At 37.8% G+C, this 27,787-nt stretch overlaps 2 protein-coding genes across 4 annotated transcripts; one reads left to right on the forward strand and one right to left on the reverse strand.

Annotated features, from left to right (window-relative positions):
• Positions 1–395: 395 nt before the first annotated feature.
• On the forward strand, positions 396–11,050 carry LOC127436718 (chloride anion exchanger-like). Of its 2 annotated transcripts, XM_051691033.1 has the most exons (19): positions 396–523; positions 1,463–1,602; positions 2,921–3,031; positions 3,170–3,330; positions 3,564–3,728; positions 3,846–3,998; positions 4,093–4,175; positions 4,295–4,442; positions 4,533–4,646; positions 4,955–5,032; positions 5,167–5,262; positions 5,460–5,566; positions 8,182–8,251; positions 8,345–8,437; positions 8,550–8,645; positions 8,892–9,119; positions 9,222–9,276; positions 9,361–9,494; positions 10,299–11,050. In XM_051691033.1, the coding sequence occupies exons 1-19, from the start codon at positions 396–398 to the stop codon at positions 10,338–10,340; spliced, it is 2,202 nt and encodes a 733-aa protein (XP_051546993.1). In that variant the 3' UTR covers positions 10,341–11,050. The 2 variants fall into 2 exon arrangements, with proteins under 2 accessions (XP_051546993.1, XP_051546994.1); XM_051691034.1 differs by lacking the exon at positions 8,345–8,437.
• Positions 11,051–13,043: 1,993 nt separating this feature from the next.
• LOC127436868 (E3 ubiquitin-protein ligase Hakai-like) lies at positions 13,044–21,779 on the reverse strand. 2 transcript variants are annotated; one of them, XM_051691334.1, is made up of 6 exons: positions 21,629–21,779; positions 20,873–21,028; positions 20,656–20,762; positions 20,489–20,572; positions 20,304–20,377; positions 13,044–14,361 (listed from the first exon to the last, which is right to left on the reverse strand). In XM_051691334.1, exons 1-6 carry the CDS (start codon positions 21,639–21,641, stop codon positions 13,326–13,328), a joined length of 1,470 nt encoding a protein of 489 aa, XP_051547294.1. In that variant the 5' UTR covers positions 21,642–21,779; the 3' UTR covers positions 13,044–13,325. The 2 variants fall into 2 exon arrangements, with proteins under 2 accessions (XP_051547294.1, XP_051547293.1); XM_051691333.1 differs by having other exon boundaries at positions 20,873–21,031; positions 21,629–21,663.
• Between the last annotated feature and the right edge of the window lie 6,008 nt (positions 21,780–27,787).

The following is a 27,787-nucleotide window of genomic DNA, read 5'->3' on the forward strand; positions in this document are numbered from 1 at the left end:
AATCAAGTTGGACAATTATGGATGTCCCAGAGTTAACATACATAACCCACCATATATAAACACATGATCTTCAATCACTTGTGCTTGTTGGCTCAGTAAGCAGCCAACCCTTACTATAACAATACAGACGAATACTAAGACATTTTGAGTCAGTATAAAAATAAATTTTGGAGAAAGGAAACATTTAGATGTTCCTTTTGTACAAAGAATGCAAATAAGGAAGAATGACTCAGAAATTCATATTGTGATAAAATCTATCAATGATTAAAAGCTCACAAATGACACCCTATAGTATCTGTGATAAGACTAATTACATTTAACCACTCAAGACTATATAAAACATTCTATTCTGTGTTGGAAACAATGCATACATGTTTGAGAACTGACCAATAAGGATGCAGCCGTTTGGCAGACACTATGTGGTGGTAAGGCCTCTGTTTTCAGAGGATTCCTTTGCAGAGCAACATGAGAGGATCAGCAGGAACCGCAAAACTCCACTGGACCATCTGAGAAACTATTTCACGTGAGAATTAGAATTATTGACTGAAATCAAATAGCATGGCTCAGTAAGAATTTTCATTGTTATTGTTGTAATTCAGTATAAGTCGATCTCTCCTATTAGATCAGATATTTCATTCTACATTGTCTTGAATTGTACATTTATTATTGCAGATCTTTTTAAGCTTATGTTATGCATCTTAATATGAGCACAATAGAATTGTAGTCATTGGATGCATTAAACTTTGAAAATGTCTAACAATTCATGGAAAGAAATTCAAACAATGCATTAAAGGAATATTCCGGGCTCAATATAAGTTAAACTCAATTGACAGCATTTGTGGCATAATGTTGATTACAACAAAAATGTATTTTTCGTCCCTCCTTTTCTTTAAAAAAAGCAAAAATGGAGGTTACAGTGAGGCATTTACAATGGAAGTGAATGGGGCCAATTTTTGGAGAGTTTAAAGGCAGAAATTTGAAGCTTATAATTTTATAAAAGCACTTACATTAATTCTTCTGTTAAAACTAATGTGTTATTTGAGCTGTAAAGTTGTTTATATTGTCATTTTACAGTCATTTGAGGTTTGTAGTGTTTGTTGACGTCATGGCAAAGAGGTTATAAAATTGGATATAACTTTACACAGAAAAAGCAAGTGATTTTATCACACTAAAATCATGTTTACATGCATATTGTTGATGTCTTGTGGCTATAATTTTGAAATAGTGAGTATTTTAACATTAAAAAAATTAGCCCCGTTCACTTCCATTTTAAGCGCCTCACTGTCAACTCAGTTTTTGCTTTTTTTTTTTTTTTTAAGAAAAGGAGGGACAAGTCAAAATAGATTTTTTTGGTAATTAATATTATGTCACAAATGCTGCTGATTGATCTTAACTTATATTGAACCCAGAATATTCCTTTAAGAAGCTGTATTGAACTCTGTTTCTATTTCTCACATTGTAGTTGTGATTCAAACCGTGCAAAGAATGCGGCTCTTTCACTTCTGCCCATTATTGGATGGATGAAAAACTACAATATCAAAGAATGGCTGTTGGGTGACATAGTTTCTGGCATAAGCACTGGATTAGTTGCAGTGCTACAAGGTAATGCCAATTTAGTAACATATAGTTTAAGAAAAATTATCCAGGACAACGTGAATAATTAGGATTGCATGCAATGTAAACATTGTAAAAAAAAAATAAAAAAAAAACACAGCAACATGCTCTCATAGCTCAGGAAGCATACACTCAAAAAATGCAACTGTCTAAAATGAGACAGTTCAGAGAGATTAAAATAAATATATATACACCAGGGCTAAACAGCACATCTCAAGGAAATTTGCTTTTTTCTGGTCACAAAATGTATCAAGATTTCTTTTTATTCTTTTTATTGAATATTGATGGAGCAACATAATTTGTGTGAAAAAAAAAAAAAAAATAATAATAATAACAGAAGGTTGTTTTGAATAAAATTAAGTTTTTTAAAAAAGTTGTCAAGGGTGCCTTTTACCCCACACTTGGGGAAAAAGGCCCGCAGGGGGTTTATAGTCATATCGTGTAGACATACAGTATGGGGCATTAGTTATAGTGCAAAATTTGTCAACTTTGTCAGCAAGATGCTCTTTTGAGTGACAAATTAAGATAATGCTTATACAAAATAAACATTTCAGAAAAAGGTTAACTATTTCCTGTTCATTTTGGTCACATTTGACATTTCATAACATCTCAAGTATTATATTAACAAATAATCTCATTGTGATTGGATCAGTCAATGTGAGCCCACTTTGAACATTTTTCATAACAAATCTATTCACTCCACTTAAGAAAAACAATGTGTTTAATGGAGGCCTTTTCTCACAAACTATCCTTTCACATATAGACAGAAAAATGTTTAATTTAATCACCTTGAACAAAACTGAAAATAACAAATAAGTATTTTGTCTCAAAATATATGAAATAATTACAGGGATTTTCATTAACTGCCTAAATTTTCAACATTTTAAAAATTATGAAATATTAGATCAGATGATCTTAAATTCTAACTTTAGACACTGCATGCAATGATCTCATGGATCAGGAAATTTTTGCAGTGTATAGTGACAAACAGGTGTTTAGGAAAGTGCTGTGGTAGTTTTTCTTTTTTGTGTTACATTTTTAAAAGTTATGGTGTGACAAAACAAAAAAGCAAATGCATGAATTTTGTACATTTATTTTAAGAGAGCGCAAAATGCCATCATAGCTCAGCAAGCATATACTCAAAAAATGCAACTGTCTAAATATCACTCATTTTGAACTTTCATTCAAACTTAAGCCAAATAATAAGCAAACTTCCAAGACCTTAAAAATAGGTGATTAGAGAATCCTTTTGTGGTTTTGAAACATTAATGCATAATTGTTTTTAATTATTATTATTTTGTATCAGGACTTGCATTTGCTTTGCTGGCCTCCTTACCACCAGGATATGGACTCTATACTGCATTTTTCCCTGCGATAGTCTACTTCTTTTTGGGCACCTCCAGACACATCTCAGTAGGTGTGTGCTATGTCATGCAATACATTTACAGTGTATGTTTACACAACGTAATAAATGGCTAATTAATCAGACATTCTAATTAAGTGACGGTTTGGACATAAGTGAAAGTGGCTGTTCATTTTAATTTGATTTTTTTAGGGGCTTTCCCCATTTTGAGTCTAATGGTGGGTGCTGTTGTCACACGGCTGGTGCCTGATGAGGGACCTGCAGTAAACATCACTGGATTTGAAGGGTTGAGCATTGAAGAGCAGAGAGTTATTGTTGCTTCCACTGTTACTTTTCTCATGGGGGTGTTCCAGGTACATCACAGATCTTTACATGAAGCCCATTAAAATAATATGTTTTTAATTATTTACTTGAACTTTATTTGAACTTTCTTTCTTCTGTGGAACACAATACAAACCAATTCACTTTCACTGTATGGAAAAAAAGATGAGTGGTAACTGATGCTAAATTATGCGTAACATCTTTTGTGTTTGAAACAACATGAGGGTTACCGCTTTGACATATGGAATCTCTTCTCTTCATTTAGCTCATAATGGGGCTACTACATGTGGGCTTCATTGTCATGTATCTGTCTGATACTCTGGTGTCGGGATTCACCACTGCAGCTGCTGTTCAAATTCTGGTTTCCCAGCTCAGATTTGTGTTGGGACTAGACTTTCCTGGTAGAAATGGCCCACTCGCCATTATATATGTGAGTAAAAAGTTAATCCTGGAAGACTTTTAAGGTACCAGCAATGTAGGAATTAGTATTCAATAGCTCTGTATGACTTGTTGGTCGATACATCAAACATTTGCTTTTTGATTTCAGACCTTAGTGGACGTTTTCTCTCAAATCACTAACACGAACGTGGCAGATCTGGTGACATCTGTTGTGATCATGGCAGTAGTGCTTATTGTGAAAGAGATCAATGATAAATTCAAGTCGAAACTACCTGTGCCGATACCTATAGAGGTCATCATGGTGGGTATAATTATTGAGTTAACACATGACAATATTAAGACAAAATAGCTTTCATTAACCAAACCTCACCACTTCATGTACACCTATCCATCAGACTGTTATTGCTTGCGGAGTCTCCTTTGGATTCAATTTCGAAGAGAGATTTGGCGTGGTCGTTATTGGGGAGATGGTAAACGGGTAAGAAATCTAGAATATTGACGGATGCCTTAAAATGTATTTAAAGTAGAAAGAGATATATTGTCCAAGTAAGTGACTATTCTAAATGGAAAGACTTGACAGCTCTCTTTTGATCTTAGATATGAATCTCCTATTGCTCCAAATCTGGAAGTCATTGAGCAGAGTGCAGTGGAGGCTTTCCCTATGGCCATAGTAGGATTTGCCGTGGCTTTCTCAGTAGCTAAAGTCTATTCTGTCAAACACGACTACACCATCGACGGAAACCAGGTCAGTCCAAAGCAATACAAATTCTGGGGTAACACCTCAAGTGTTATTTTGAAAAAAATGGACATATTTTTAATTTATTTATCTGCATAGGAGCTCATTGCGTTTGGGGTGAGCAACATGTTTGGGGCATCTTTCCGTTCATTTGCTGCCAGCACAGCCCTTTCGAGGACTGCCATACAGGAGAGCACAGGAGGGAAGACGCAGGTAAACTCTTATGCCATTCTGTCTGTTCTCAACACTGTTTACTGTACTCCACTTAACATATATGGATCCAATTTTGTTCCAGTTTTGCACATAATGCACGAACAAAAGCTTAAATAATATTTTTTGTACACTTAATGGGAGCTGTAGTTTTTAAAATCACCGTTACCCAACATTCTTAATTTGTGTGTGTGTGTGTGTGTGTGTGTGTGTGTAAATATTTTGTAATCATTCATAAAGACATTCCTATATCTTGCTCTGAAATTATCCACTGACTAGATGAAAACTAACTTGTTTTATAACATTTGTAGATAGCTAGTATTCTATCTGCCATGATGGTACTGATTGTCACTGTAGCAGTAGGATTCCTGCTTGAACCATTACCCAGGGTGAGAATTTTAACTCTTTAAAAACATGATACAAAAAGCATAATTTAGGCTGTTTATATAATTGAAGTTCTATAAAGTCAGTGTAGTAATGTAGGAATATGCACAACTAATGACCATTTTGCTATTCTTTTCAGTCTGTTCTTGGTGCCCTGGTGATTGTTAATCTGAAAGGTATGCTGATGCAGGTCAAAGAGTTGCCATTCTTATGGAACAATGATCGGCCTGATTTTGTGAGTTTGTGATTTTGTTTTCAGTACCTCTGACTTCAACATCTCACTTTCAGTACCAGTAGCAACAGTTTCTTAAAGCTAGTTGTTATAAACAACCAAATCAGATGCTCTATTTAATTAATTTATTTATTCTAATATTAATTTAATCTTTGATCTAGGTCAGTATTTCAAGCCAGTATCTTTCACTTCTTTATCAGGTTACCTGGGTGGTGACCTTTGTAGCATCTATTATCCTGGGGTTGGATCTGGGGTTGGCTGTGGGCATTGTGGCAGAATTGTTCACTGTGGTCTTCAGGGCTCAATTGTGAGTGGATGACACCTTTAAATAAAAACAAATCTAATGTACCTGAGTGTTCTTGCGTTAAAAAAATCTAAAAGCAGCTCAATGAATGGAACCGAATGTAGAGGTCTCATGTATATCTTTTCAATAGCTAAAGTTCTCTTTACTTGATACAATGTGAAACTGGCGCTCGCGCAAAATGCTGAGAAAACAGCAAGACTGTCAAAGACACCCATTTAGTATGGAGCCCTTTATAGGACAGGATGGGGATTTGTTTTTCTGAAATAGTTTTGTGTGCCCTCGCAATAAATTATGCGTTCCCTCACAATATGTTTTGCATCCCCTCGCAACAGTTTTGCGTCTCCTTGCAATAAATTTACCATGGTTTGCTACAGCAATATTGTAGTAACCATGTATTTTAGTGGAAAGCATGGCTTTACTATAGTAGTAACCATTACAGTTTCATGTTTTTTTTTCTCCCAATTTGGAATGCCCAATTCCCAATGTGCTTTTAAGTCCTCGTGGTTGCGTAGCTATTCGCCTCATGGTGCGTTCAGACCAGAGGCGTCGAGAGCGTCAAATCGACCAGAAGTCATTCATTTTCTATTGCAGACAGTGTCTCTCAGCAGCGAGAAGCGGCGCATCCGTGGCCGGCGCGTCTTGGGCGTTGTGGGCGTCAGAGGAAAGTTCAAGTGCGGGCAACATTATGGTAATGAGCTTTGACACAGTTCGGCGGCAACCTATTGGAATATAGAAGTGCTCCGCTCTAGCGAAGTCTAGAGAACATAACAGTGTAAACTTTGGTTCCCACCAAAAAATAGTTCCGAAGACAAAATGGAGGAGAAACTAATTATTGCCGTGGCGGGTTTTCCCGTAATGTACGATCTGTCCCTGTTTGCTTACAGGGATATAAATAAAAAAAACGATGCGTGGACAAAGGTGTCTGAAATTGTTGGTGTGCCAGGTGAGTTGATGAAGTGGATATTATGGCTAATTTTGGCGCCATAGCATGCAAAACCATGCTGCCTGATCAATCGGTATCACATTTATACCATCAGCGTTTGTCTTTTTATATTTAATTACTTTCTGCCATCGATCGATTTCTTACTTTCACATTTAAAAGATTTCATGAGGATATACGCTACTTGTGATAGGTCGGCAAAAAGAGACTGGTCGACATGTCTGGATGTTTTGCGGCCCCTTTAAATATAGTTCACAAAACCAAGCGTTCTGAACCAACACGCCTATTTCAACTACGTCAGAGCGTCCACGAATCTTCAATAGCATTGTTGGCAGGGCAGCCAGAGCGAATTTTGACGCTCTCGTCTCCTCTGGTCTGAACGCACGGTCAGTCTGGTGGCGGAGGACGAATCCCAGCTGCCTCTGCATCTGAGACCGTCAACCCGCGCATCTTATCACATGGCTTGTTGAGCGCGTTGCCATGGAGACATAGCGCATGTGGAGGCTTTAGCCATCCACCGCGGCAACCACGCTCAACTCACCACGCACCCCACCGAGAGCGAACCACATTATAGGGACCATGAGGAGGTTACCCCATGTGACTGTACCCTCCCTAGCAACCGGGCCAATTTGGTTGCTTAGGAGACCTGGCTGGAGTCACTCTCATGCCCTGGGATTCAAACTAGCTAGCTCCAGGGGTGATAGCCAGCGTCTTTTACCACTGAACTACCCAGGCCCCCCTCGGCTTTTTTTTTTTTTTTTTTTTTTTTTTTTTTGCGGAAACATGGTTTTACTATAATGAAATTGTGGACTGTAGAACCATAGTTTTTGGCAAAAATCCTGTATAGTAATATTATTGTAACCATGACTGTATTAGGCTAACCATGGTTTTAATACAGTAGCTATACTGTATCCATATGGTAACCATTGGTAATCTTGTGATTTTACTACAAATGCCATGGTTAAATTATAGTTACTGTGTAAAACAATTTGAAGTATTTGGAGTAAAACCATAGTAACCACAAAATTATGATTTTATGACTATTTATTTATTTTATTTTTATTTATTTTTTTCGTTTTTCTGTATTATTACTTTGGTTTCCCAGTTAATATAATGGTTCAAATGTGGTTACTGTGGTAAAATTATGGTAAATTTTTTGCGAGGGAACACAAAACTATTGCGAGGGCACGCAAAACTATCTCATAAGGGGCTCCAGCGTATGATGGACGCAAAAACGTTCCCTGTGAACAGCCCCTTGGGGCCTGCATTGTTCAATTATCTTTCTATGTAAACGTGCGCAAGACGAACGTCTTTGACTGTTGCGGCACATTATGGCAAGCCGATTTAGCTTTTAATGCTCCCAGCGTTACTCGTAATTGCATTTGTACTAGTAATATTTTAAATTGAGAGCTCTACAATATATTTTCTACTAGTTAGAATTTAATTTGTAGTTTTACAAGTAAAAAATTCAGTTAGAGTGCTCAGTAATTGAAATTCTTACTAGTAAAAATGCTATTATGACAGTAACTTTGGGAACATTAACAGATAATTAGGCCTTCCATACTACATCTCGCTGTTTTTTCAGCGTCTATTGCAATAGTGCTGTGTTTTTAGATGCAGTGTCAGTCTGACAAGCCCCTAACAAAGCCAAACTATTGTTTAATTTTGTATGTTGCAGCCCACGATGCTCTCTCCTGGCAAACATCACTGGAACTGACATCTACAGGGATCGCAAAGACTACCTCTCAGTGAGTACTCATCTCTTTTTCCCTTCCTTTAGATTCCTCTTTCTTTTACAAATACCAAAAAATGTTGCATTAAGCATTTTAATTTAATTTTAGATTTATGAACCTGAAGGAGTTAAAATATTCAAAATACCCTCACCCATCTTCTTTGGTAACATTGACTTCTTCAGAGATAAACTGGTGAATGCTGTAAGTTTTCTGACTTTCATCTGCCTCATAAGTGCCTCATTACCCCTACAATCTGTGTAGACAAAGGAGTGTGTTGTACATCTACAGTAAATCTTTGTTTTTGTTTTTCCAGGTCGGTTTTAGTCCCTTAAGAGTTTTGAAGAAAAGGAGCAAAGCCCTGCGAAAGATCAGAAAAATGTTGATTAATGGAGAACTGCAGGTGTCTGACGTATGTCCTTTCCATTATTACTATTCATTTGTAAATTTGAATGGACTAAAGCCTGTCTTTGCTTAGTCTGCTCAAAGCTGAGTGCGTTATCAATTTTTTTATTTTTATTGATTGAATCAATCTAAGAGTAGTCTACATCTTTCTGATAAAGTTTTTAAGCAGCATAGACTAGTTGAAGTCAATTCAAAACTACTGCACGATTTGGGATTCTTCCAGTCATAGTATTTGCATCCTTTCCTAATCTAGAGGGGCCTTCAGATAACACATCAACCATCTACTGACAGTTCAGAAGATGAAAGCAACATAGAGGGTCTGGACCAGCCCATAGACAACTCAAATCTTCCCATCCAGGTGAACTGGAACGCAGAACTCCCTGCCAACATCTGTGTCCCTCCTGTGAACATCCACAGTTTGGTCCTGGACTTCTCTGCAGTCACGTTCCTTGATATAGCCGCACTCAAGGGCCTTAAAACGGTAAAATATCTTAATATGAGGTAGGCCTACAATATATTGTACACTTCCACTGGGTCTGGTTTATCTAATTGTTTTAAGCCTTGGTCATGTTTGTTTATGCAGACCCTGAAAGAGTTTATAAAAATTGAGGTGGACATCTACATTGTTTCCTGCGATGGTAAAACAACCTAATTCATTTTCTATATTACCAGCAATTTTTTCCTAAATGCTCTTCATTAAGGCAGCTCTGCTCTCTTTACAGTGTACATCATGGAGAAGCTTCATCAGTGTAAATTTTTTGATGACGCCATTAATACGTCGATCTTTTATCCCACACTACATGATGCCATGTTGCATATTCTGCAGATACATCCAGATTATAGACAAGCAGAAAAGGTACATAAGACATTTTATTTTGTAAGCATCATGAGGAATATTTGACGAAAAGCTGAAATGTACATGCTTTACAGACTTTTTAATGTAAAAATGTTTACAATAACCATAAAAAGGAATGGTCCACCCCAAAATTAAAATTCTCTCATTATTTACTCTCCCTCATGCCATCCCAGATGTGCATGACCTTCTTTCTTCTGCAGAACACAAATTAAGATTTTTAGAAGAATATCTCAGCTCTGTGGGTCCTCACAATGCAAGTGAATGATGACCAAAACTTTGAAGCTCCAAAAAGCACAAACACAGCATAAAAGTAATCCATAAGACTCCAGTGGTTAAATCTATATCTTCAGAAGTAATATGATAGGTGTGGGTGAGAAACAGATCAATATTTAAGTCATTTTCTACAATAAATCTACACCTTTGACCAGCCCCGACCAGTAGATGGCGATATGCAAGAAGAATGCGAATCACCAAAAAACAAAAGAAGAATTTGGAATTGAAAGTGAAAGTGGGGATTTATAGTAAAAAAGGAGTTAAATATTGATCTGTTTCTCACCCACACTCAAGTTTTGGTCACCATTCACTTGCATTGTGAGGAACTACAGAGCTGAGATATTCTTCAAAAAATCTTAATTTGTGTTCTGCAGATGAAAGAAAGTCATACACATCTGGGATGACATGAGGGTGAGTAAATGATGAGAGGATTTTCATTTTTAGGTGAACTATCTCTTTAACAACTACTGTCATCATGCTTTATAATCCATGCTGATTTATTTGAGTCTATCTCTGTTGTCTTGTTTGCAGGATATACGCATAAGCATTCCAAGAGTCAGCATAACTGTGTGAAGAAGAGGAAATTGTGGTCTGAAAATACTGCTGAAATACCTCTTTAAATCATGCAGGAAAGGTTGCAAACTGTATGGACAAAGAGGGATCACAGCACTTTATATATCTTAGCCTTACCAGTGGATAGATATTAAATTTGATTAAATGTATTACTGCAGCTTGGAGAAGCACACATTCATTGTTACCATGGTTACTGGTGATTTACCCCGCCCCCAATATTTATACCATGATTAATGGAAACAAGTAAATGCTTCACGCTACAAGAGTCCACACCATTCCAAAGAAGATGAATATAATGTGTGCTGCAAAGCATGCTGAGGCCATTGTTATGTTCTTTTTATATATCTTGTCTGTTACGGTTAAATTGCATATTTTAATCTTTTGTGTACAAAATGTAATAATTCATAAATTTCCTCTTGTGGAGAGATAGACAGACCTACACCAGAATTATGTATTACTTAACATTAACAATATGAATTTGCAATACACCTTTATATAAAAAATCCTTTCATGTAAATATGAGATTTTTGCAATACATGCTTAAACTAGGTAAAAACCTACATTATGTCTGGTATTCATTTTGCAACAAAATTAAGTGATATGTCTGGTGAGATAAATATGGAGACACTTATTATGCACATATTTTTACAAAATATACATGTGCCTTGCATTATGTGTTTTGTGAACATCCCTCAACACATCAGCAAAAGCTTTTACATTTTTCATGTTTTTCCACTGCCTAAGATGACAAAAACAACTTGTACAGAATGAGAAAGATAGACCTACACTATATTAAAGGAGTCATGACATGTTTTTTTTTTGTTTGTTTTTTTTGTACAAAACACATATATTTGTAAAACGGTCATTTTCCGCTCTCATTTTGACCCTCTGTCAGAAACTCTTGGTTTTGGTGCAGCTTCTCCTTTAAGACTTGACAGCAAATGCCCACTGTTATGATTGGCCCTCTGCTCTTGACTGACATGGGCCTTGTTTCCCAAAAGCATGGTGGTAAGCCTAAGTAGAATGTCGAATCCATCTTACGATTCATCTTAAGTTTTGCGGCCCATTTCTTAAAGCCATCGTAACTTAATAGGCTACTCTGGAGTGCTCTGGAGTACTCTGGAGTAATCATACAGGATTTAGAGCATCATAAGGACACAGACCTGCAGGAATTACAACTAATACAATTAGTTTTTTGTCAATTGCTAAGACACATTTCCTGAAACCTTGAACACATTTCTCAAAACTACAGTACAACTACAACATCAAAACTACAAACTCAATTGTTGTAGCCTCAAACTTTTATGACAAAATAAAACACTATTCAAAATTGTATTATCTTTAAACTTATTCAAACTTTCCCTTAGATATTTTAAAAACATTGCTATAACAACATCAGACTTCAGTAAATGAAATAATTATAATATATTTTGAGCAAAACAAACACTGTAAACTTCAAAATTTTCCTGATTACAGAATATTAAGAGATATTGTACAGTAACCGTACACTACATTTTACTTTTTATAATGGAGGATTCAAATTTTTTGGTACATTACTGTAACGGCAAGAGAGAAAAAAAAAAAAAAACAGCTGAAGTGTGAAGAAAGTCACATTTACTGTTCCTGAACATCTTGCTGCTTGGCTGGGTCAGGCCAAAGAAACTCATCAACATCACATGCAATGTTAGCCCTGGCCAGGCAGCTGGGGAAGTACCCCCCGGTACTGGCCTGGCTGTATCTGTTCTTGCTCAAACAAACAATCTCAGAGATCATCAAGAAATATCAGCAGATGTGCGTCATTGTGGGCCCAAGATGCCTTGGCGGTGGAGTACTCCATGTTGGATGATGGCAGCACACATTGTTACACTGCCACCACGATTACTCAGAACATCGACAATTGCCCGGTGGCCAACAATGTTGCACCCTCTTCTCCTCCATCTCCACATCTCCCTCTTGGAATTGATTATAGTGTCTAAGCAATTGAGAAAATCTGTAAATACCTAAAGCTTTATGCCGAGACTTTAATTTCAGGATACATAGGCCTATGATTCATTTTTTTTTAAACCCACAAGGCGAATAATAATAGTACTGATAATAAATAAATAAATAAAATGGATAGTCAATATGGATGAATAGATAAATTAGTTAACAAATGAAGATATTGTGTGGATAATTTGGTGCATAATTGTTGCAGAGAACTGTATACATTACAATGAGATTAGAAAAAATGGTCAGTGACAATGGTTTATAGAAACGCTCCTAAATCCTAAAATCAATCCTTATTGGGAAATGAGGCCCTGCTCTCCTCTTGCCACCACTGCTCACCACTACTGGGAGGGTCCACGGAATAAAGTAAAGTAGGCATAGATGTTGTTGTGGAGGCGGTCATATGCAAATGTCTACCACAGTATGACATCACAATGTGGAGGAAGTAGACAACGAGTCTTTTGGCAGCTTGGCTTCAACAAATGCTCTTTTTGCAGTGAGGAGGGTGTTTTGAGTTCTGAAACTTACAGTTTGTATTTATAGTACAATGACCTCTTTTATGTCAAAAGACCAAGGTAAATTCAATTCCTTGTATCATGACCCCTTTAAGAAGATAAGAACGACCTGCTACATTTAATTACCATACGAATAGTAAAACTCAGATTTAGTCAAAGATATTGATAAAAAGTCCAGTCCAAATGAGAAATACTAGGTAAATAAAACAGTAAGAGCTTCATTTAATTTGTATATGTAATTATGATTACATTCAATAAACAACACATTCAACAATCAACAAAAGCCCCTAAATTGCAGCATGTGTGGGCTCAATTATTAAAAACAAAATATTTGAATATTTGACACAAACAAGACTTTAAACCACCATCAAATCCTGATTTTCACTATGTAATTAATAGTTTTCAGTCTAAAAAATTAATACTCAAATCCCTGCCAGGTTACATACTAAATCAATTTATTTGGCAATATCTAATTAACCACCTTTTACTGGTAATATGGTCTATAGCGGCCCTGATCTGGGTGATGTAGCCCAGGCATCTGTCCCTGTGGTGGGGGGCCCTGCATTCGGGGTGGTGGGGGCCCCCGGGGTGCAGGCCACATTCCTGGACTCAAACCCCCAGGCTGGTTGAACGGTGGACTGAGAGTGCTCTTGTCCTCAGGGAACTGGGGGTTGTAATGGTGGGGTGGAGGGCCATTGACAGGGTGACCTCCGTGCTGAGGGGGAGGCCCTGGTGGAGGGTGGTTCATAAAAGGGGGCATCTGACCAATGAGGTGTCCAGGAGGTGGAGTAATGGGTGGGGGGACAGATGACAGTGGAGGGGGTGCTTGGTTAAAAACCATATGGGGTGTGTTGGAGCCCTGCCCTGGGTGTGGCATGGGGTGACTGATTGGCGGAGGGGGAGGTGGGGGCCCATAGTGCTGCTGAGGCGGTGCCATCATGTGATGTGGGTGGGTAACAACAGGCTGCCCTTGATAGTCTCCAGGGTGGTGGTGAGGGGGCGGAGCACTGCCTGGCTGGGGGTGTGGCTCATGTGAGTGACCAGAGCTTGAATCATCCTGGATTGGAACCGTGATGAGGTTGCTGTGTTTCCGTGTGGTAACCGTTGAGATGCGGAAGGTCTCTTGAGCGAGAGAGCGGGACGGCCCCATATCTGCCGCATTAGGTGGCTGGCCTTGTGGAGGTCGGAGGTCATCATGGGAGCCAGGGGAAGGCTGGCTGTAAGGGTCATGACCACCGTGAGACAGCGGGGGAGGGATGAGTACATGGGGTTTCGGCAGGTGAGGTGGGGGTACACGGAAGCGCTCAGGCACCTCCGAGGTAGGAGGAAGGTGGAGAGGGTCAGATCGGCTGCTAGATGTCTTGCCTGACCTCATATGTCTGTGATTAATGTGGGCCTGCAGGTCTCTCTGAGAGAGGTAAGTGCGTTTGCAGCCCTGAACAATACTACACATGTAGAGAGAGCCACGCTGGCACTGCTCAATCCGCTGGACTGGGTCTGTACAGCTGTACAGGTTTAGACTGAAGACAAAGAGATATGCAGAAGCAAGTCAGTTTAAAGTTACAGAAAAGACACATAACAGAGAACCACAGTACTGTAAATATTAGAACAAACTTGGACTAGGCGATTTATTGAATAGTCGTGGTATATTTGCAACAATTTTGCTTGCAATATAAAATTAAGCAACACTGAATATTGTTATGATTTTAATGCGCTTTTCATTTGGCCATTCCTAAATTTCCTGAAGACTAGGGGTATTCCGACCGATCGGACAATATTCAAGTCCTATGACTCAATCGGTGATCGGTAAATTGGCCGATCGCATAAACCAATCGCTCGAGACGCGCGGCTCCTTTAAGACTTCAGCAGCATTGAAATGGCATCACGGACTTGGAGTGTAGGGAATACTGGCATAGTGTTGCAAGACAACAAACTTGATTCAGCAGTTAAGAACGATGCAGTGGGAGAGCTATGGCGAATATGAAAAGTTTGTTTACTGTACTGTTAATGTGGCATTTCACACGTGACAAGGCAAAGGGAAAACAGCACGAGCTGTGAAACGGTCCTTACTTCCGTTCATGGCGGCAGCTTCTCAGTCTCCGCTGGGCACAGTAGGGGTGTAACGGTTCTCGGTAAAAAAACGAACGCGTGCAGAACATCACAGTTGTGCATGCGTTAATTGGCAAAATAGCAAGCGGAGAAAACAAGCCGCAAGAGGGAAGCCCCTGTGTCATGTAAGTCTCCTGTCTGGGAACTTTTTCTTTATGAAGTCAATTACAACACTGATGGTCAAAAAACTTTTACCAAACAAGCACTGTTTGCAAACATTGCTCGACGCGAGTACTGTATACTGGTAACACATCGATATTTGAATAGCTATTTACGCTGACATCACCCAAGGATATATAGTGCGTGGTGCGCACAGGTGATCCCGAAACTGCACACAGACACAATCCTTTCCGTCTTTAAGCAGGCACTCGTTGCTAGTTCGGACAGACATGGAACAAGAACTAAAGCGCTTGGGGTGTTCATAGCCAAAGTTATGTTGCCCTAACTCTGTTGATGAAGATGTGGGATTTCTGCATATGGTTAAAATACACGAGTAGCGTTACAACATCCATTCTCGTATTCATTTTAATAGCAAGTTTATTTCTTCTTTAGTGATGTACAGATTCTGAATGTTGAATATATGTTGAGTTGAGTATGAAATGCACTTCATGTTGATGCATGTAGCGTAATAATGCAGGTATTAATTTAAAATGTTGAGTTAGTAATTCGAGAAAGATTAACCATGGTTTTACTATAGTAATATTGTAGTAACCATGACTGTAATAACAAGGACTGTTGTCACCATGGTTTTCTTAGCAGAAATCATGGTTTTGATAGAATTAACCATGGTTTTATTTAGTAATACTGTAATAGCCATATAGTAACCATGGTTTTACTATAGTAATATTGTAGTAGCCATGACTGCTGTCACCATTGTTTTCTTGGCAGAAATCAGTTTTGATACAATTAATCGATTTTTTACAACAGTAATTACTGTAGTTTCCATATAGTAACCTTGATTTTACTGTAGAATTGTAACCATGACAGTAACCATGTTAATTCTGTGGTCACTATGAGTTTACTACAAATACAATGTTTAAACTATGGTTACTGTAGTAAAACCATGGTGATTTGTAGTGAGGGCAAATCTTCTTGAAGTGTCTGTTACTAAATAGAATATTTTTACTTTGGATTTGGCAGTAATATTTTTTTTTCCCCCTGAACATAATAAATACCAAACCGTACTGAATCCGTGACCCTAAAACCGTGATACAATCCGAACCGTGAGAAATTTGAACAGTTACACCACTAGGGCATAGGCATATCAGTAATGATGGCAATGAATCAATAACAAAAATGTCCCATTAAGTTTAATTGCACCTACTGGTTATCAGTTTGTCTTTAGTTTGACACTAAGCTTAATTTTTTATGGGGCTACTTATCTTAATATTGAGAATATTTTGTTAGCCTTTTTCACAATAAAAATGTGGACATTATAATCAAACAACTTGTGTTCATTTAACGTGGAAAATATGTCTTGTTTTTACTGTATTTTAATTCTTCCTTTAAATGTATTAAATCTACCTAGCTACAATGGTTGTTCGGTTGAAATGTTGGTTGCTTAAAGGGATAGTTCACCCAAAAATGAAAATTCTCTCATCATTTGCTCACCCTCATGCCATCCCAGATGTGTATGACTTTCTTCTACAGAACATAAATGGAGATTTTTAGAAGAATATCTCAGTTCTGTAAGTGAATGGGTGCCAAAAATGTTATACTCCAAAAATCACATAACGGCAGCTTAAAAGTAATCCATATGACTCCAGTGGTTAAATCCATATCTTCAGAAGTGATTTTATAGGTATGGGTGAGAAACTGTTCAATATTCAAGTCAATTTTTGCTTGAAATTCTTCTTCCTGCCCAGTAGTGGGCATATGCATGAAGAATGTGAATCACCAAAAACAAAAGAAGAAGAATGTGAAAGTGAAAGTGCAGCCTGACTAAGCAGGGAGGAGAATTTATAGTAAAGATGGACTTGATTATTGATCTGTTTCTCACCCATGCTTCTGGATACATTTATTTAACCACTGGAGTCGTATGGACTACTTTTATGATGACTTGTGTGAAAATTTGGCACCCATTCTCTTGCATTGTATGGACCAAAAGAGCTGAGCAATTCGTCTAAAAATCTTCATTTGTGTTCCGCTGAAAAAAGAAAGTCATACACATCAGGGATGGCATGAGGGTGAGTAAATGATGAGAGAATTTTCATTTTTGGGTGAACTATTCCTTTATATGCCTGTATAAATACTGAAATATATATAAAATATCAAAGGCAATGATATGGATTGACTCGGGTCCTGAAATTTGGGGCGGGATTGCAGGTATTGCGCACTATTTGAATCATTCCTGCTAGCTCCACATTCATAGCGCGGGAAATTCCCGCACGCTTTTATTCACTTTACAGTGCAACTGTGAATTATTAAACCAATAAATACAGATGAACAAATCAAATCAATAAACTTGATTTTGTATCAAACTGTAATTCCAGAAGATGTGCGAGTAAATCCGCTCTGTCTCTCCCTCTCTCACGTGCAGCTGTCAGCAGCGCGTTTGAACACTTGTAATATTTAGTGCGAGCGTGTGCAGTGAGGGAGCACTTTGTCGCATAGTTACTGAACTTAAGATGTTACAGACATATAAACCTTTTTAAACCTGTTAATTTGAAATGCAAATGGCATTATACTGCGTCTCCGTTAGCGAGCGATGCGATAAAACAATTGCTCCTGTTCATAATCAACAAAGGTGTTAACATTGCAAGCGCGTGACTTTGGAGCGATCTATAGTTTTTACGCCTTTCATATTTTGCCACTCCATCATCAGTAATAATGCAGCACATTTGACAAGCAAAGCAGAAATAGCAAAAAGGCTTTGTGTACCAGCTGCATGGTGAAGAGAGACACTTAATCACCTGTTACATCTCTCATCTCCATCTCTCTAGTGTTCCATCCAGGCTTGGAAATTAACGGGGTCTCTGGGCAAAAATGCCCCCGAAATTCAATATATGGTGGCAAAAAAATGTACCCGCAAAGAGTTGCTGTTCCTGTCGTTTTATTAATAACATCTGATATAGGCCTAGTCCAAATACACACATCACGATCTTCATTTGCATTTTCGTTGAACATTATTTGTTTCATGCCATCCGTTGTGCAGATGTTACCGAGTCAGTGGCGGATCTCGTGCCATAAACGGGCACAGACGGACACTGCGTTTCTCACGCTCCACATCAGTTTGGTGTTGTGCTCACGCGCTGAATTACGTGACCGTTCGGACCATTTATTCAAAATATACTGTCCTAGTGAGTAACACTGTCGCTCCCTGTGCTACTTCCCTGCATCGGCTCATCTCATGGATCTGTCTGTTTGAAAAGCCTCCTTACCAGCTAGAAGCCAAAAGTGCGGGAAAGATGGATGTTATAATGTATATTTATTAAGTTAATCAGGTCTGAGAGAACACAAAATCTAATGTAACTACAATGTAGTTAATAATAATATTAATAAAAATAATAGCTAATGTAATAATAACAGCCTTGATGTTAAATTAAACATTATTAATGATACAATAATAATTTTACATCAACCACTTTTAGTGTATGAATCATACCTCTGACTAATTTTCATTGTGAAATGTTTATTTTTGCATTGTTTTATTCAATTGGCATGAAGGAGTTGCTAAGTCTTTTAAAAAAGGATAGTTGATCAAAAAAATGATTTATCCTATTATTTACTCAACCTCATGCCATCCCAGATGTGTATGACTTTCTTTCTTCACCAGAACACAAAAGATTTTTAAAAGAATATCTCAGCTCTATAGGTCCAAACAATGCAAGTAAATGGTGATCAGACATTTGTAGCTCCAAAAATCATATAAAGACAGCATCAAAGTAATCCATAAGACTCCAGTGGTTAAATCCATGTCTCCCGAAGCGATATAATAGGTGTGGGTGAAAAACAGAACAATATTTAAGTCATGTTTTACTAAATCTCCACTTTCACTTCCAGATGTGAAAGTGAAACTAAATAGGCACCACATGTGACTTTCAGATTTAAAAGTTAAAGTGGAGATTTAGAGTAAAGACTTACATTTTTGACTGTTTCTCCCCCGCAGCTATTATATTGCTTCTGAAGATATAGATTTAACAACTGGAATCATATGGATTACTTTTATGTTTATTTTATTTTTGGAGCTACAAAGGTCTGATCACTACAGAGCTGAGATATATTTCTAAAAATCTTCGTTTGTGTTCTGCAGAGGAAAGAAAGTCAAGTCACATCTGGGATGGCATGAGGGTGAGTAAATGATGAGAGAATTTTCATTTTTGGGTGAATTATCCATTTAAGCTCCTCATTCCAAATCTGGAGAAATAGGTCATCTCCTCCTCCATGTTGATGCATTAGTTTAATAGCCAAAATATTTGGAAATACAGTACTGTGCAAAAGTCTTAGGCACATAAAATGCTTCACAAAAAACATTCGTTTTAAGATGGTTATTTATATTTTCAGCTTTAGTGTGTCAATAGGAAATATAAATTTTAGACTGCAAATAGAATAGAATAGAAGAACAGGGAGCCCTGCAACAGATAGCATGACTCCACAGAGCCCCCCACTGAGTCAGTCTGGGATTACATGAAGAGACAGAAGCAATTGAGACAGCCAAATAGATAGAAGAACTGTGGTGAATTCTCCAAGAAGCTTGGAACATCCTATCTGCCAACAACCAAGAAAAACTGTGTCCAGGTTTATCTAGGAGAATTGAGGCTGTTTTGAAGGCAAAGGTGGTCACACCAAATATAGATGTAGCTTTTTTTTTTAATGTTTACTGGACTTTGTATGATGTCAATTGGTAAATGAAAACTATTTATGGCATTATTTTAAGACATCCTCACTATGCAACATTTTTCTCAAGTGCTTAAAACTTTTGCACAGTACTGTATGTGAATTTTCTTCCCCAGTAACAAAGCATGCAATGTACAGATCATGCAATTTTGTAATTATTGAAACATGCCATTTTTCAAATTGAATTAATTGCTTAAATTATAACATAAAAGGATGACAGTCATTTTATAAGTTTAGAATAGAAAAAAAATGCCCCTGGAAATCAAATATTTCCCTAAAATGGAAAAGTTTATTTCTGACCCAGGTTCCATCTGACCTATACAGCATTTGAGAAAAGTAGCCCCCCCATGAGATTTAGGCAAGTTTGTTGCAAAATTTCAGATGTTTCAGTGTTACGAGTTTTATCCCCCCCCATATTTAGCACCAGTACTCTCTTAGAAACCATGTTATTTAATGACAGTGAGTCAGAAAAGCCAGTGCAAATGCCTAAGACACAAAAACAGCTCATTCAACTTACCCTGGACACATCTTATCACCCTTTCTTTCATGATGCAATGCACACTCATAGCAGAAAACATGTTTGCATGGGATCTGCAAAGAAAGTTTTCATGAAGTCACATCAACATTAATTCAGGTCATCAAGCTACCAGGTTTTTTTAATTCAGCAGATTTGTATTCATTATAACTGTCAATGATTCTCACCATACGACCATATGTTTTAATTGGCAGTCCACATTTGTCACACAAATGAACTGGGATGTCATCTTTTTTGCCAATCAAGTTTAGCTGGAAGAAAAACGAGACCACAGCACTTTATATACTGGCATCTGAGAGTTAAGCAAGTCACATTCATGCAATAAGGCCTTTACCTTGTAATCCCAGAACAGCTGCTGTGGGAACCGTCGCTGGCTTGCAAATGCATCACCTGCTTTTGAGCAACTATCAAACCTCTCTTTCTGCTTGTAGTTAAAGCCTTCTAGCAGGAACACAGACCAAAAAACATTGTTTATTTGTATCTTGATTGCTGATCACATGCTTAATAAGCAAGCAAAAAAGCATGCATTTTGAAATGGATTAACTCGATACCTTCATCAGCAGAATGGGTTTTGGAAGGTAACCGTCCAGCAGGTCTCTGCGGTCGCAGAGGTTTAATCCTGGTCTGTTTGGGAAGGAGTTTAATTGGGATCCTCCTCCTGACATCAGGACCACCTAACGGACCCTCCGTGCCCTGCATATCGTTGTCTGCTTGCAAGAAACAAACAAATCAACAGTACATATTAACCTTTGTTACGTTTAAATGTGCAGTAAGTCAGTGTTCTACACACTAAGCTATAACAAACGTATACATAACAACACGTTATTAAGCAGTGCTAAACAAAACTGCAACCTCAAAGATGCGTTATTCCAGCACACTAACTCTCCATGTACAAGATACATAAAAGTGGATATTGATGTACACTGAGGGTTGATGTGGACTCATTTATTTACAAGCACTAGCAGCATAACAGCAAACTCACAACTCACACACATGAGCAAATGACGCTAAAACAATCTCATAGAATACATGCTTTTCCATGAATGTAGTTGTATTTACTTTATGATGATTTTATTTAGCGATTACATCAACTGACTCAAACACCGCAATGGATAAACGCCACACTGACACAGAGGCCACAACCGATGATGTCCGGAAATGCCTTTAACTTTCCACAAACATTATTCAGCTCGCTTATCTATAAGTAAAAGTATGCTTTAACCCAGCACAAATAATTCTGCGATCATTAGCAACGCGTTCCGTATAGAATAGACTAGAGAATGAAAACTTAACATTTCCCTCCTTACCATTGTGGTCCATAATTGTGTGAAGTCAACGTACATCGTCGCTTCCTGTTTCCTGCCCTTCAAAACAAAAGTCGCTCATCGAGACCATAACATCAGAATCAGCTTTATTGCCAAGTATGCTTACACATACAAATTATTTGTCTTGGTGACAGAATCTTCCAGTGCACAAAAAATACAACAAGACAGAAATAATAATTTTAAAAAGTGAACAGAAGATATAAGTAGCCTATATATAGAAAAACACAATAAGACACTGGCGGTCAAAAGTTTGGAATAATGTACAGATTTAGCTGTTTCTGAAGGAAATTGGTACTTTAATTCACCAAAGTGGCACTCAACTGATCACAAAGTACAGTCAGGACATTACGGATGTAAAAAACAACACCATCACTATTTGAAAAAAGTCATTTTTGATCAAATCTAGACAGGCCCCATTTCCAGCAGCCATCACTCCAACACCTTATCCTTGAATAATCATGCTAAATTGCTAATTTGGTACTAGAAAATCACTTGCCATTATATCAAACAAAAAAAGATTTCATACAAAAGTGTACACTACAGTCTTCAAAGACAAAGGACAACTGGCTCTAACAAGGACAGGAAGAGATGTACAACTAAACAAGAGGATAAGTACATCAGAGTCTCTAGTTTGAGAAATAGACGATTCAAATGTCCTCAGCTGACAGCTTCATTGAATTCTACCCGCTCACACCAGTTTCAGGGCTGTAGGCCTTATGGGAGGAATTGCAAAGAAAAAGCCACTTTTGAAACAGAAAAACAAAAAGAAAATGTTAGAGTGGGCAAAGAAACACAGAACTTGGACAACAGATAATTGGAAAAGAGTGTTATGGATCTTAACCCCATTGAGCTTTTGCGGGATCAGCTAGACTGTAATGTGCGTGAGAAGTGCCTGACAAGACAGTCACATCTATGGCAAGTGCTACAGGAAGCGTGGGGTGAAATGTCACCTGAGTATCTGGACAAACTGACAGCTAGAGTGCCAAAGATCTGCAAAGCTGTCATTGCTGCACATGGAGGATTTTTTGATGAGAACTCTTTGAAGTAGTTTAAGAAGTTCTGAATTTTTTTTTCAAATTGTAATAGTAATTTTTCAGATTATTAATGTCCTGACTATACATTGTGATCAGTTGAATGCTGCTTTGGTGAATAAAAGTTCCAATTTCTTTCCATAAGAGCAAAATCTGTACATTATTCCAAACTTTTGGCTGCCAGTGTGTGTGTGTGTGTGTGTGTGTATGTACAATATACAAATACAAATGTGTTATATACAGATGCAAGGGAATGTATGGCAGAAGAGGTATGGTATGTTGGATAATAACATGAAACATAAATTAATCTGTCTCTATTATATAAACTCTCTTTTTATATTCCAATATAGAGACCAATGGTAGAATCTAGAATATTTTTGAAGAGAGTGGAAATAATGTTTTTACTGCAAATCAAACAAAACATTTGCACTTATTATTGTCAGGAGAAATGGAGAGTTCTCCTCCAAACCACATAGTGGTTTAGACTTTAGAAAAAATAAGAAAACACGTAAAACCAGAAAAGTAGACCAGCTTAGAGATACTTCAGAGCAGAGATGCCCAAAGTTGGCCCACGATTACCTTTGATTTGGCCCGCCTTGATGTATATGACAAGTGGAAAAAAACCTGAGAAAAAAGGCTCTGGGGAAAAAAAATCCCCTGCAATCTGACATAGTTCCAAATGAATATATCCATCACGTTTTTCTTTTGCATTGCCGTTGAACATTATTTGTTTTGTGCTGTCTGTTGAGCAGATGTTGCAGTGGGATTCTCACGCCATAAACGAGCACAGATAGACACTGCGCTTCTCACGCTCCACATCAGTTCGGTGTCGTGCTCCTGCGATAAAATGAACAAATGCTACAATGTAGTTAATAAAAATATTAACAAAAATAATATCTGGATGTGTTAAATAGCTTTGATGTTAAATAAAATGTCATTAATGATACAGTAATTTTACAGAACATTAACCACTTCATATCTCTGACTAATGTTCATTGTTTTATTAAATTGGCTTGAAGGAGTTGCTAAGTTTATTTTTTTATAAGCTCCTCATTCCAAATCTGGAGAAATGCTGTCATCTACTCCTCTGTGTTGGTGCATTTATTTTGTAGGCTGTTAATTTAACAGCCAAATATTAGGAAATATGTGAATGAGAAAAAAAATTTGTTTCTGTAACAATGAACATTATGCAATGTAGAAATAATTTGTTATAATGCAATGTTCTCTTTTGGCCCACGGCCCTCAAGTTTGATTTTTGGCCCTTCGTAGGAAAAAGTTTGGGCACCTCTGGTTTAGAGGGAATGTTACTGGATAATTGTAAAAATTAAGCCACCTAGCCACATCTTGTGTTGTATGACAAATTCTACCCATATTAGGTAGAAGAGGAAGAATGGTAAAGATGCAAGAACTGAATGTATTCTGACAAAGTGCTATGAGTAATGCGAAAAAATCCCATGTTAAACCACAAGTGAAAAAATGCTATGTAAAACCACAACTTGTAAAGATCAATATGCGGTTACCAGACAAAAAATGGGCAATTGTTTAACTGAACCACATTCAGTGAATAAGATGAGAGATTCTGTGTTTAAAGAGATCCAGCCAACAGCCTACAAGCAAGCTACACTTGACATTCGCATTTTTAGACACACACACCTATACTGACAGAGGGTAAGCTTACTATGTCATCTTAAAAGGAGGTCTGGTCTGTGGTACTCTAAGTATTGTACTGCTAAAGAGGTATACTCAGCTTTTTGCTCACAGGAGATAAATAAACGAGTGAGGTCCACCATTGCTGTAACCCTCTATCTCTGATAATTTAGACCCAAGCCTGTTCCTAACATATACTCTGAAGCAAGAATCCGTTATTTCCTTTGTGCAGGTATTTCCAGGTATGTTTAATTGTGGGAGGTGTAATTGTTATCTTGTAATTCTTGTAATTTGTCAGATTAGTTGTGCAGCCCTAACAAGACACATCTCTGCTGGAAAAACAGCTAAAAACCAGCCTAAGAGCTTGGCTAGGCTGGGTGATCAGTTTAAACCAGCTAAGACAAGTCAACCATGGTTCTTTTATTTTTTTATCAGGGATCCTCCAGGAAAGACCAATCTATCTGCAGCATTCCCAGTAATTTGCAAAATCAAGATGGCTGGAATTAGGGGCCTGGGTAGCTCAGCAAGTAAAGACGCTGCCTACCACACCTGGAGTCGTAAGTTCGAATCCAGGGCGTGCTGAGTGACTCCAGTCAGGCTTCCTAAGCAACCAAATTGGCCCGGTTGCTAGGGTGGGTAGAGTCACATGGGGTAAACTCCTTGTGGTCGCTATAATGTGGTTCGCTCTCGGTGGGGCGTGTGGTGAGTTGTGCGTGGATGCCGCGGAGAATAGCGTGAGCCTCCACACGCGCTAGGTCTCCGCGGTAATGCGCTCAACAAGCCACGTGATAAGATGCGCGGATTGACGGTCTCAGACGTGGAGGCAACTGAGATTCGTCCTCCGCCACCTGGATTGAGGCGAGTCACTATGTCACCACGAGGACTTAGAGCGCATTGGGAATTGGGCATTCCAAACTGGGGAGAAAAGGGGAGAAAATAAAACAAAAATAATTAAAAAAAAAGATGGCTGGGATTACATTGTGTACATTGAGGTGACACAGACAGAAAAACAGATAAATGTGAAGAGAAAAGAGGGAGATAAAAACCATAAAACAAGTTAAATGGCCTGCAGATTATGAATGAGTATAACACTAACCAATGTAACTTCTATCTGAGCCCCACAGACACACAACACAAAATTCAAAATATTTATTCATTTATCAAAGATAGGTGAAAGGAATTGTGATTTTGAAATATGAGAAAGGTCCAGAAGCTCAATGTATGTGTTTTGTCCCAGAACAATGAATTAACAGATGAGATCATGCAATTTAAGGGTCTAGACTATGCTTTGTATTATGAACAAAATTACCAATGAATACATGAATGCATTGACATTGGACCCTTTAGTGTCATCTATTGGTCTGATATGAAACTGACACCAGGAGCTGCTTCCTGAGTGTAAAGCTGCAGGCGTGGCTGTTGGCAGCAGGTAATCATTGTACTGAGTCACATCCCAGGAAGAGACGAAGATTAAAGGACACTGCTGTAAGTCATTAAAATATATATTTTTTAACAAATAATAGTAACAACAAATATACCTTATATTTAAAAGACATATTTCAATGTTACAGGGCGGTGTCCATTTTAATCTACAAACAAGGTATGATTTTGCTTTTGTTTGCATTATGCACCTGTCCTTTGTTATCAGATGAGTCAAACTGGAACATGTTGACTGCTGACAGTAGTTTAGTGTATGGTGAAAATCATAGCTAAAAACATACAAATTTGGTCAGAACTGCATGTTTAAAACACCTTTCAAATATTTAGTAGCATACCTGAGGATTAATATTAATACTTTCATTATCTTTCTTTTAAATTAAAAGTTTTTTGATCAGAACGTTGATTTGGAATGGCGAAAACAAAGCTTCAAAGTACTTTGAAAGTCAGAAATTAAGTCAGACTTTATGGCATTTTCATTATTTGTATCTTTCCCTGCTATCTCAGAATGATGACTGAGGTCTCCAAAATAGCTCTGCGTCACAGATTATTTTGACATTATACTCTGCATTATTTAACATGAAAACATTGTTCATTCTCTGTTTTAGGTGTAGGTACTTCATTTGTCCAAAAACCAAAAAAACTATTGTAATTGTTCATAAAAATGTTTCCATTTTGTTCGGCTTTGAGCAATTTGGCTCATTTGAAAGAGCATTTGCATTAAGCCCAATGATTTCAGGAGTCACATGGAGGAGGAAAAAAAAAATACATTAAGCTTTGCTTTCACTGGATTCACACAAATGTGTTATTTATGCAACAAATAAGCAACCTGCATTTATATTACATCCTCTTTCATAACTTCGAGCAGTAAAAGTAAGGCTGCTATAATAAAGGTGAGAACTGAGTAAGATTTTAAACATCACTGTGTCTGTCTGTGGCATTTCATTTTTTTTATTGTTTCAAAGATCAGAGTGCCTCTAGCATTAGGCTTACAGGACATTATGTTTATGGCTGCAGGTGTTTTGCAAAACTCGATTGTATGGGTAATGATGTCATCTTCAACACTATGGCTGCAATAGACAGAGACACACCCAGTGTTCTGAAATCACATGACCTGTGTGTTTACAGAGTGATACAAGTTTGTTGAAAGCAATAGCTACAGGATCAAGTCACGTGTGACCACAAAGGGCAGTGTGAAATAACAAAGTTCTCTTCCCCCACACAAACAAAATAAAGAACCACAGCAGGAAAAGGAAATCGAGTACTCTTGAAAATGGGATTTAGGCAAATTGTTGGTTAAATGGGTGGATTGTGTGATGCTAAACATGATTACACTTTTCAGAACACAATGGTGGAAGAAACACGGCAGCGCAAAAGTGCCACATCCCTCCAGGCTGGACCTGTTGAGGTAGACCCCAACACTCTCTATGCCATCAGTATGAGGTAATCATGACTAAAACATTTACTCAAAATTATTATGTTGTAGTGTCACAATTTAATATTTATATTTCACCTATAGGAGCATTTTAAATGCATTTGGCTTGTAAATTTGAGGCCTTGTTCACACATCTGTTACTACCTTTTCTTGTCTGAATAACAGAGTTACCCAGCTTGCTGGACGACAGCTGGCTCAGATAGGGGATGAATTGGAAAACAAATGGCGTCAACAATTGCCTGTCCAATGGCATCCTCTGAACATGGGGATATATTCTTATGTCCGAACCAGGAGAGCATTATCTGGGTGAGTTGTGTCTCTATGAGGAATCTAAGACAGCATTCCCCCATGGAAAAATGGATTTCAAAGCACGAGCCATCGAAACAGGGGGCAAAACTTGACAGTACCGGGCATGGTTTGTTAATTCAAGATTAATAATTATATTCATTGTTTTAAACAGGATCCTTGGCAGCCTTTGGGGGTCTAAAATTATGGCAATGTTAAGGAAGTCCTGGCTGGTTCCAAAAATTCAAACTGGCTGTCAGGAGGCAAGAAAGTGGGCAGCCTGGGTAAGCACAGTATTTCTGTTGC

This window comes from Myxocyprinus asiaticus, chromosome 47, assembly GCF_019703515.2.
Source record: "Myxocyprinus asiaticus isolate MX2 ecotype Aquarium Trade chromosome 47, UBuf_Myxa_2, whole genome shotgun sequence".
Taxonomy (NCBI): Eukaryota; Metazoa; Chordata; class Actinopteri; order Cypriniformes; family Catostomidae; genus Myxocyprinus; species Myxocyprinus asiaticus.

Coding starts and splice junctions, on each gene's coding strand:
- LOC127436718 (XM_051691033.1), top strand. CDS start 396: ATGCAGCCGTTTGGCAGACACTATGTGGTGGTAAGGCCTCTGTTTTCA. Junction 3,032..3,169: donor CTCCAGACACATCTCAGTAG/GTGTGTGCTATG, acceptor TGATTTTTTTAG/GGGCTTTCCCCATTTTGAGT. Junction 5,263..5,459: donor ACAATGATCGGCCTGATTTT/GTGAGTTTGTGA, acceptor CTTCTTTATCAG/GTTACCTGGGTGGTGACCTT.
- LOC127436868 (XM_051691333.1), bottom strand. Junction 20,573..20,655: donor AGCTGTTCTGGGATTACAAG/GTAAAGGCCTTA, acceptor TTTTTCTTCCAG/CTAAACTTGATTGGCAAAAA. Junction 20,378..20,488: donor TTAAAACATATGGTCGTATG/GTGAGAATCATT, acceptor CTTTCTTTGCAG/ATCCCATGCAAACATGTTTT.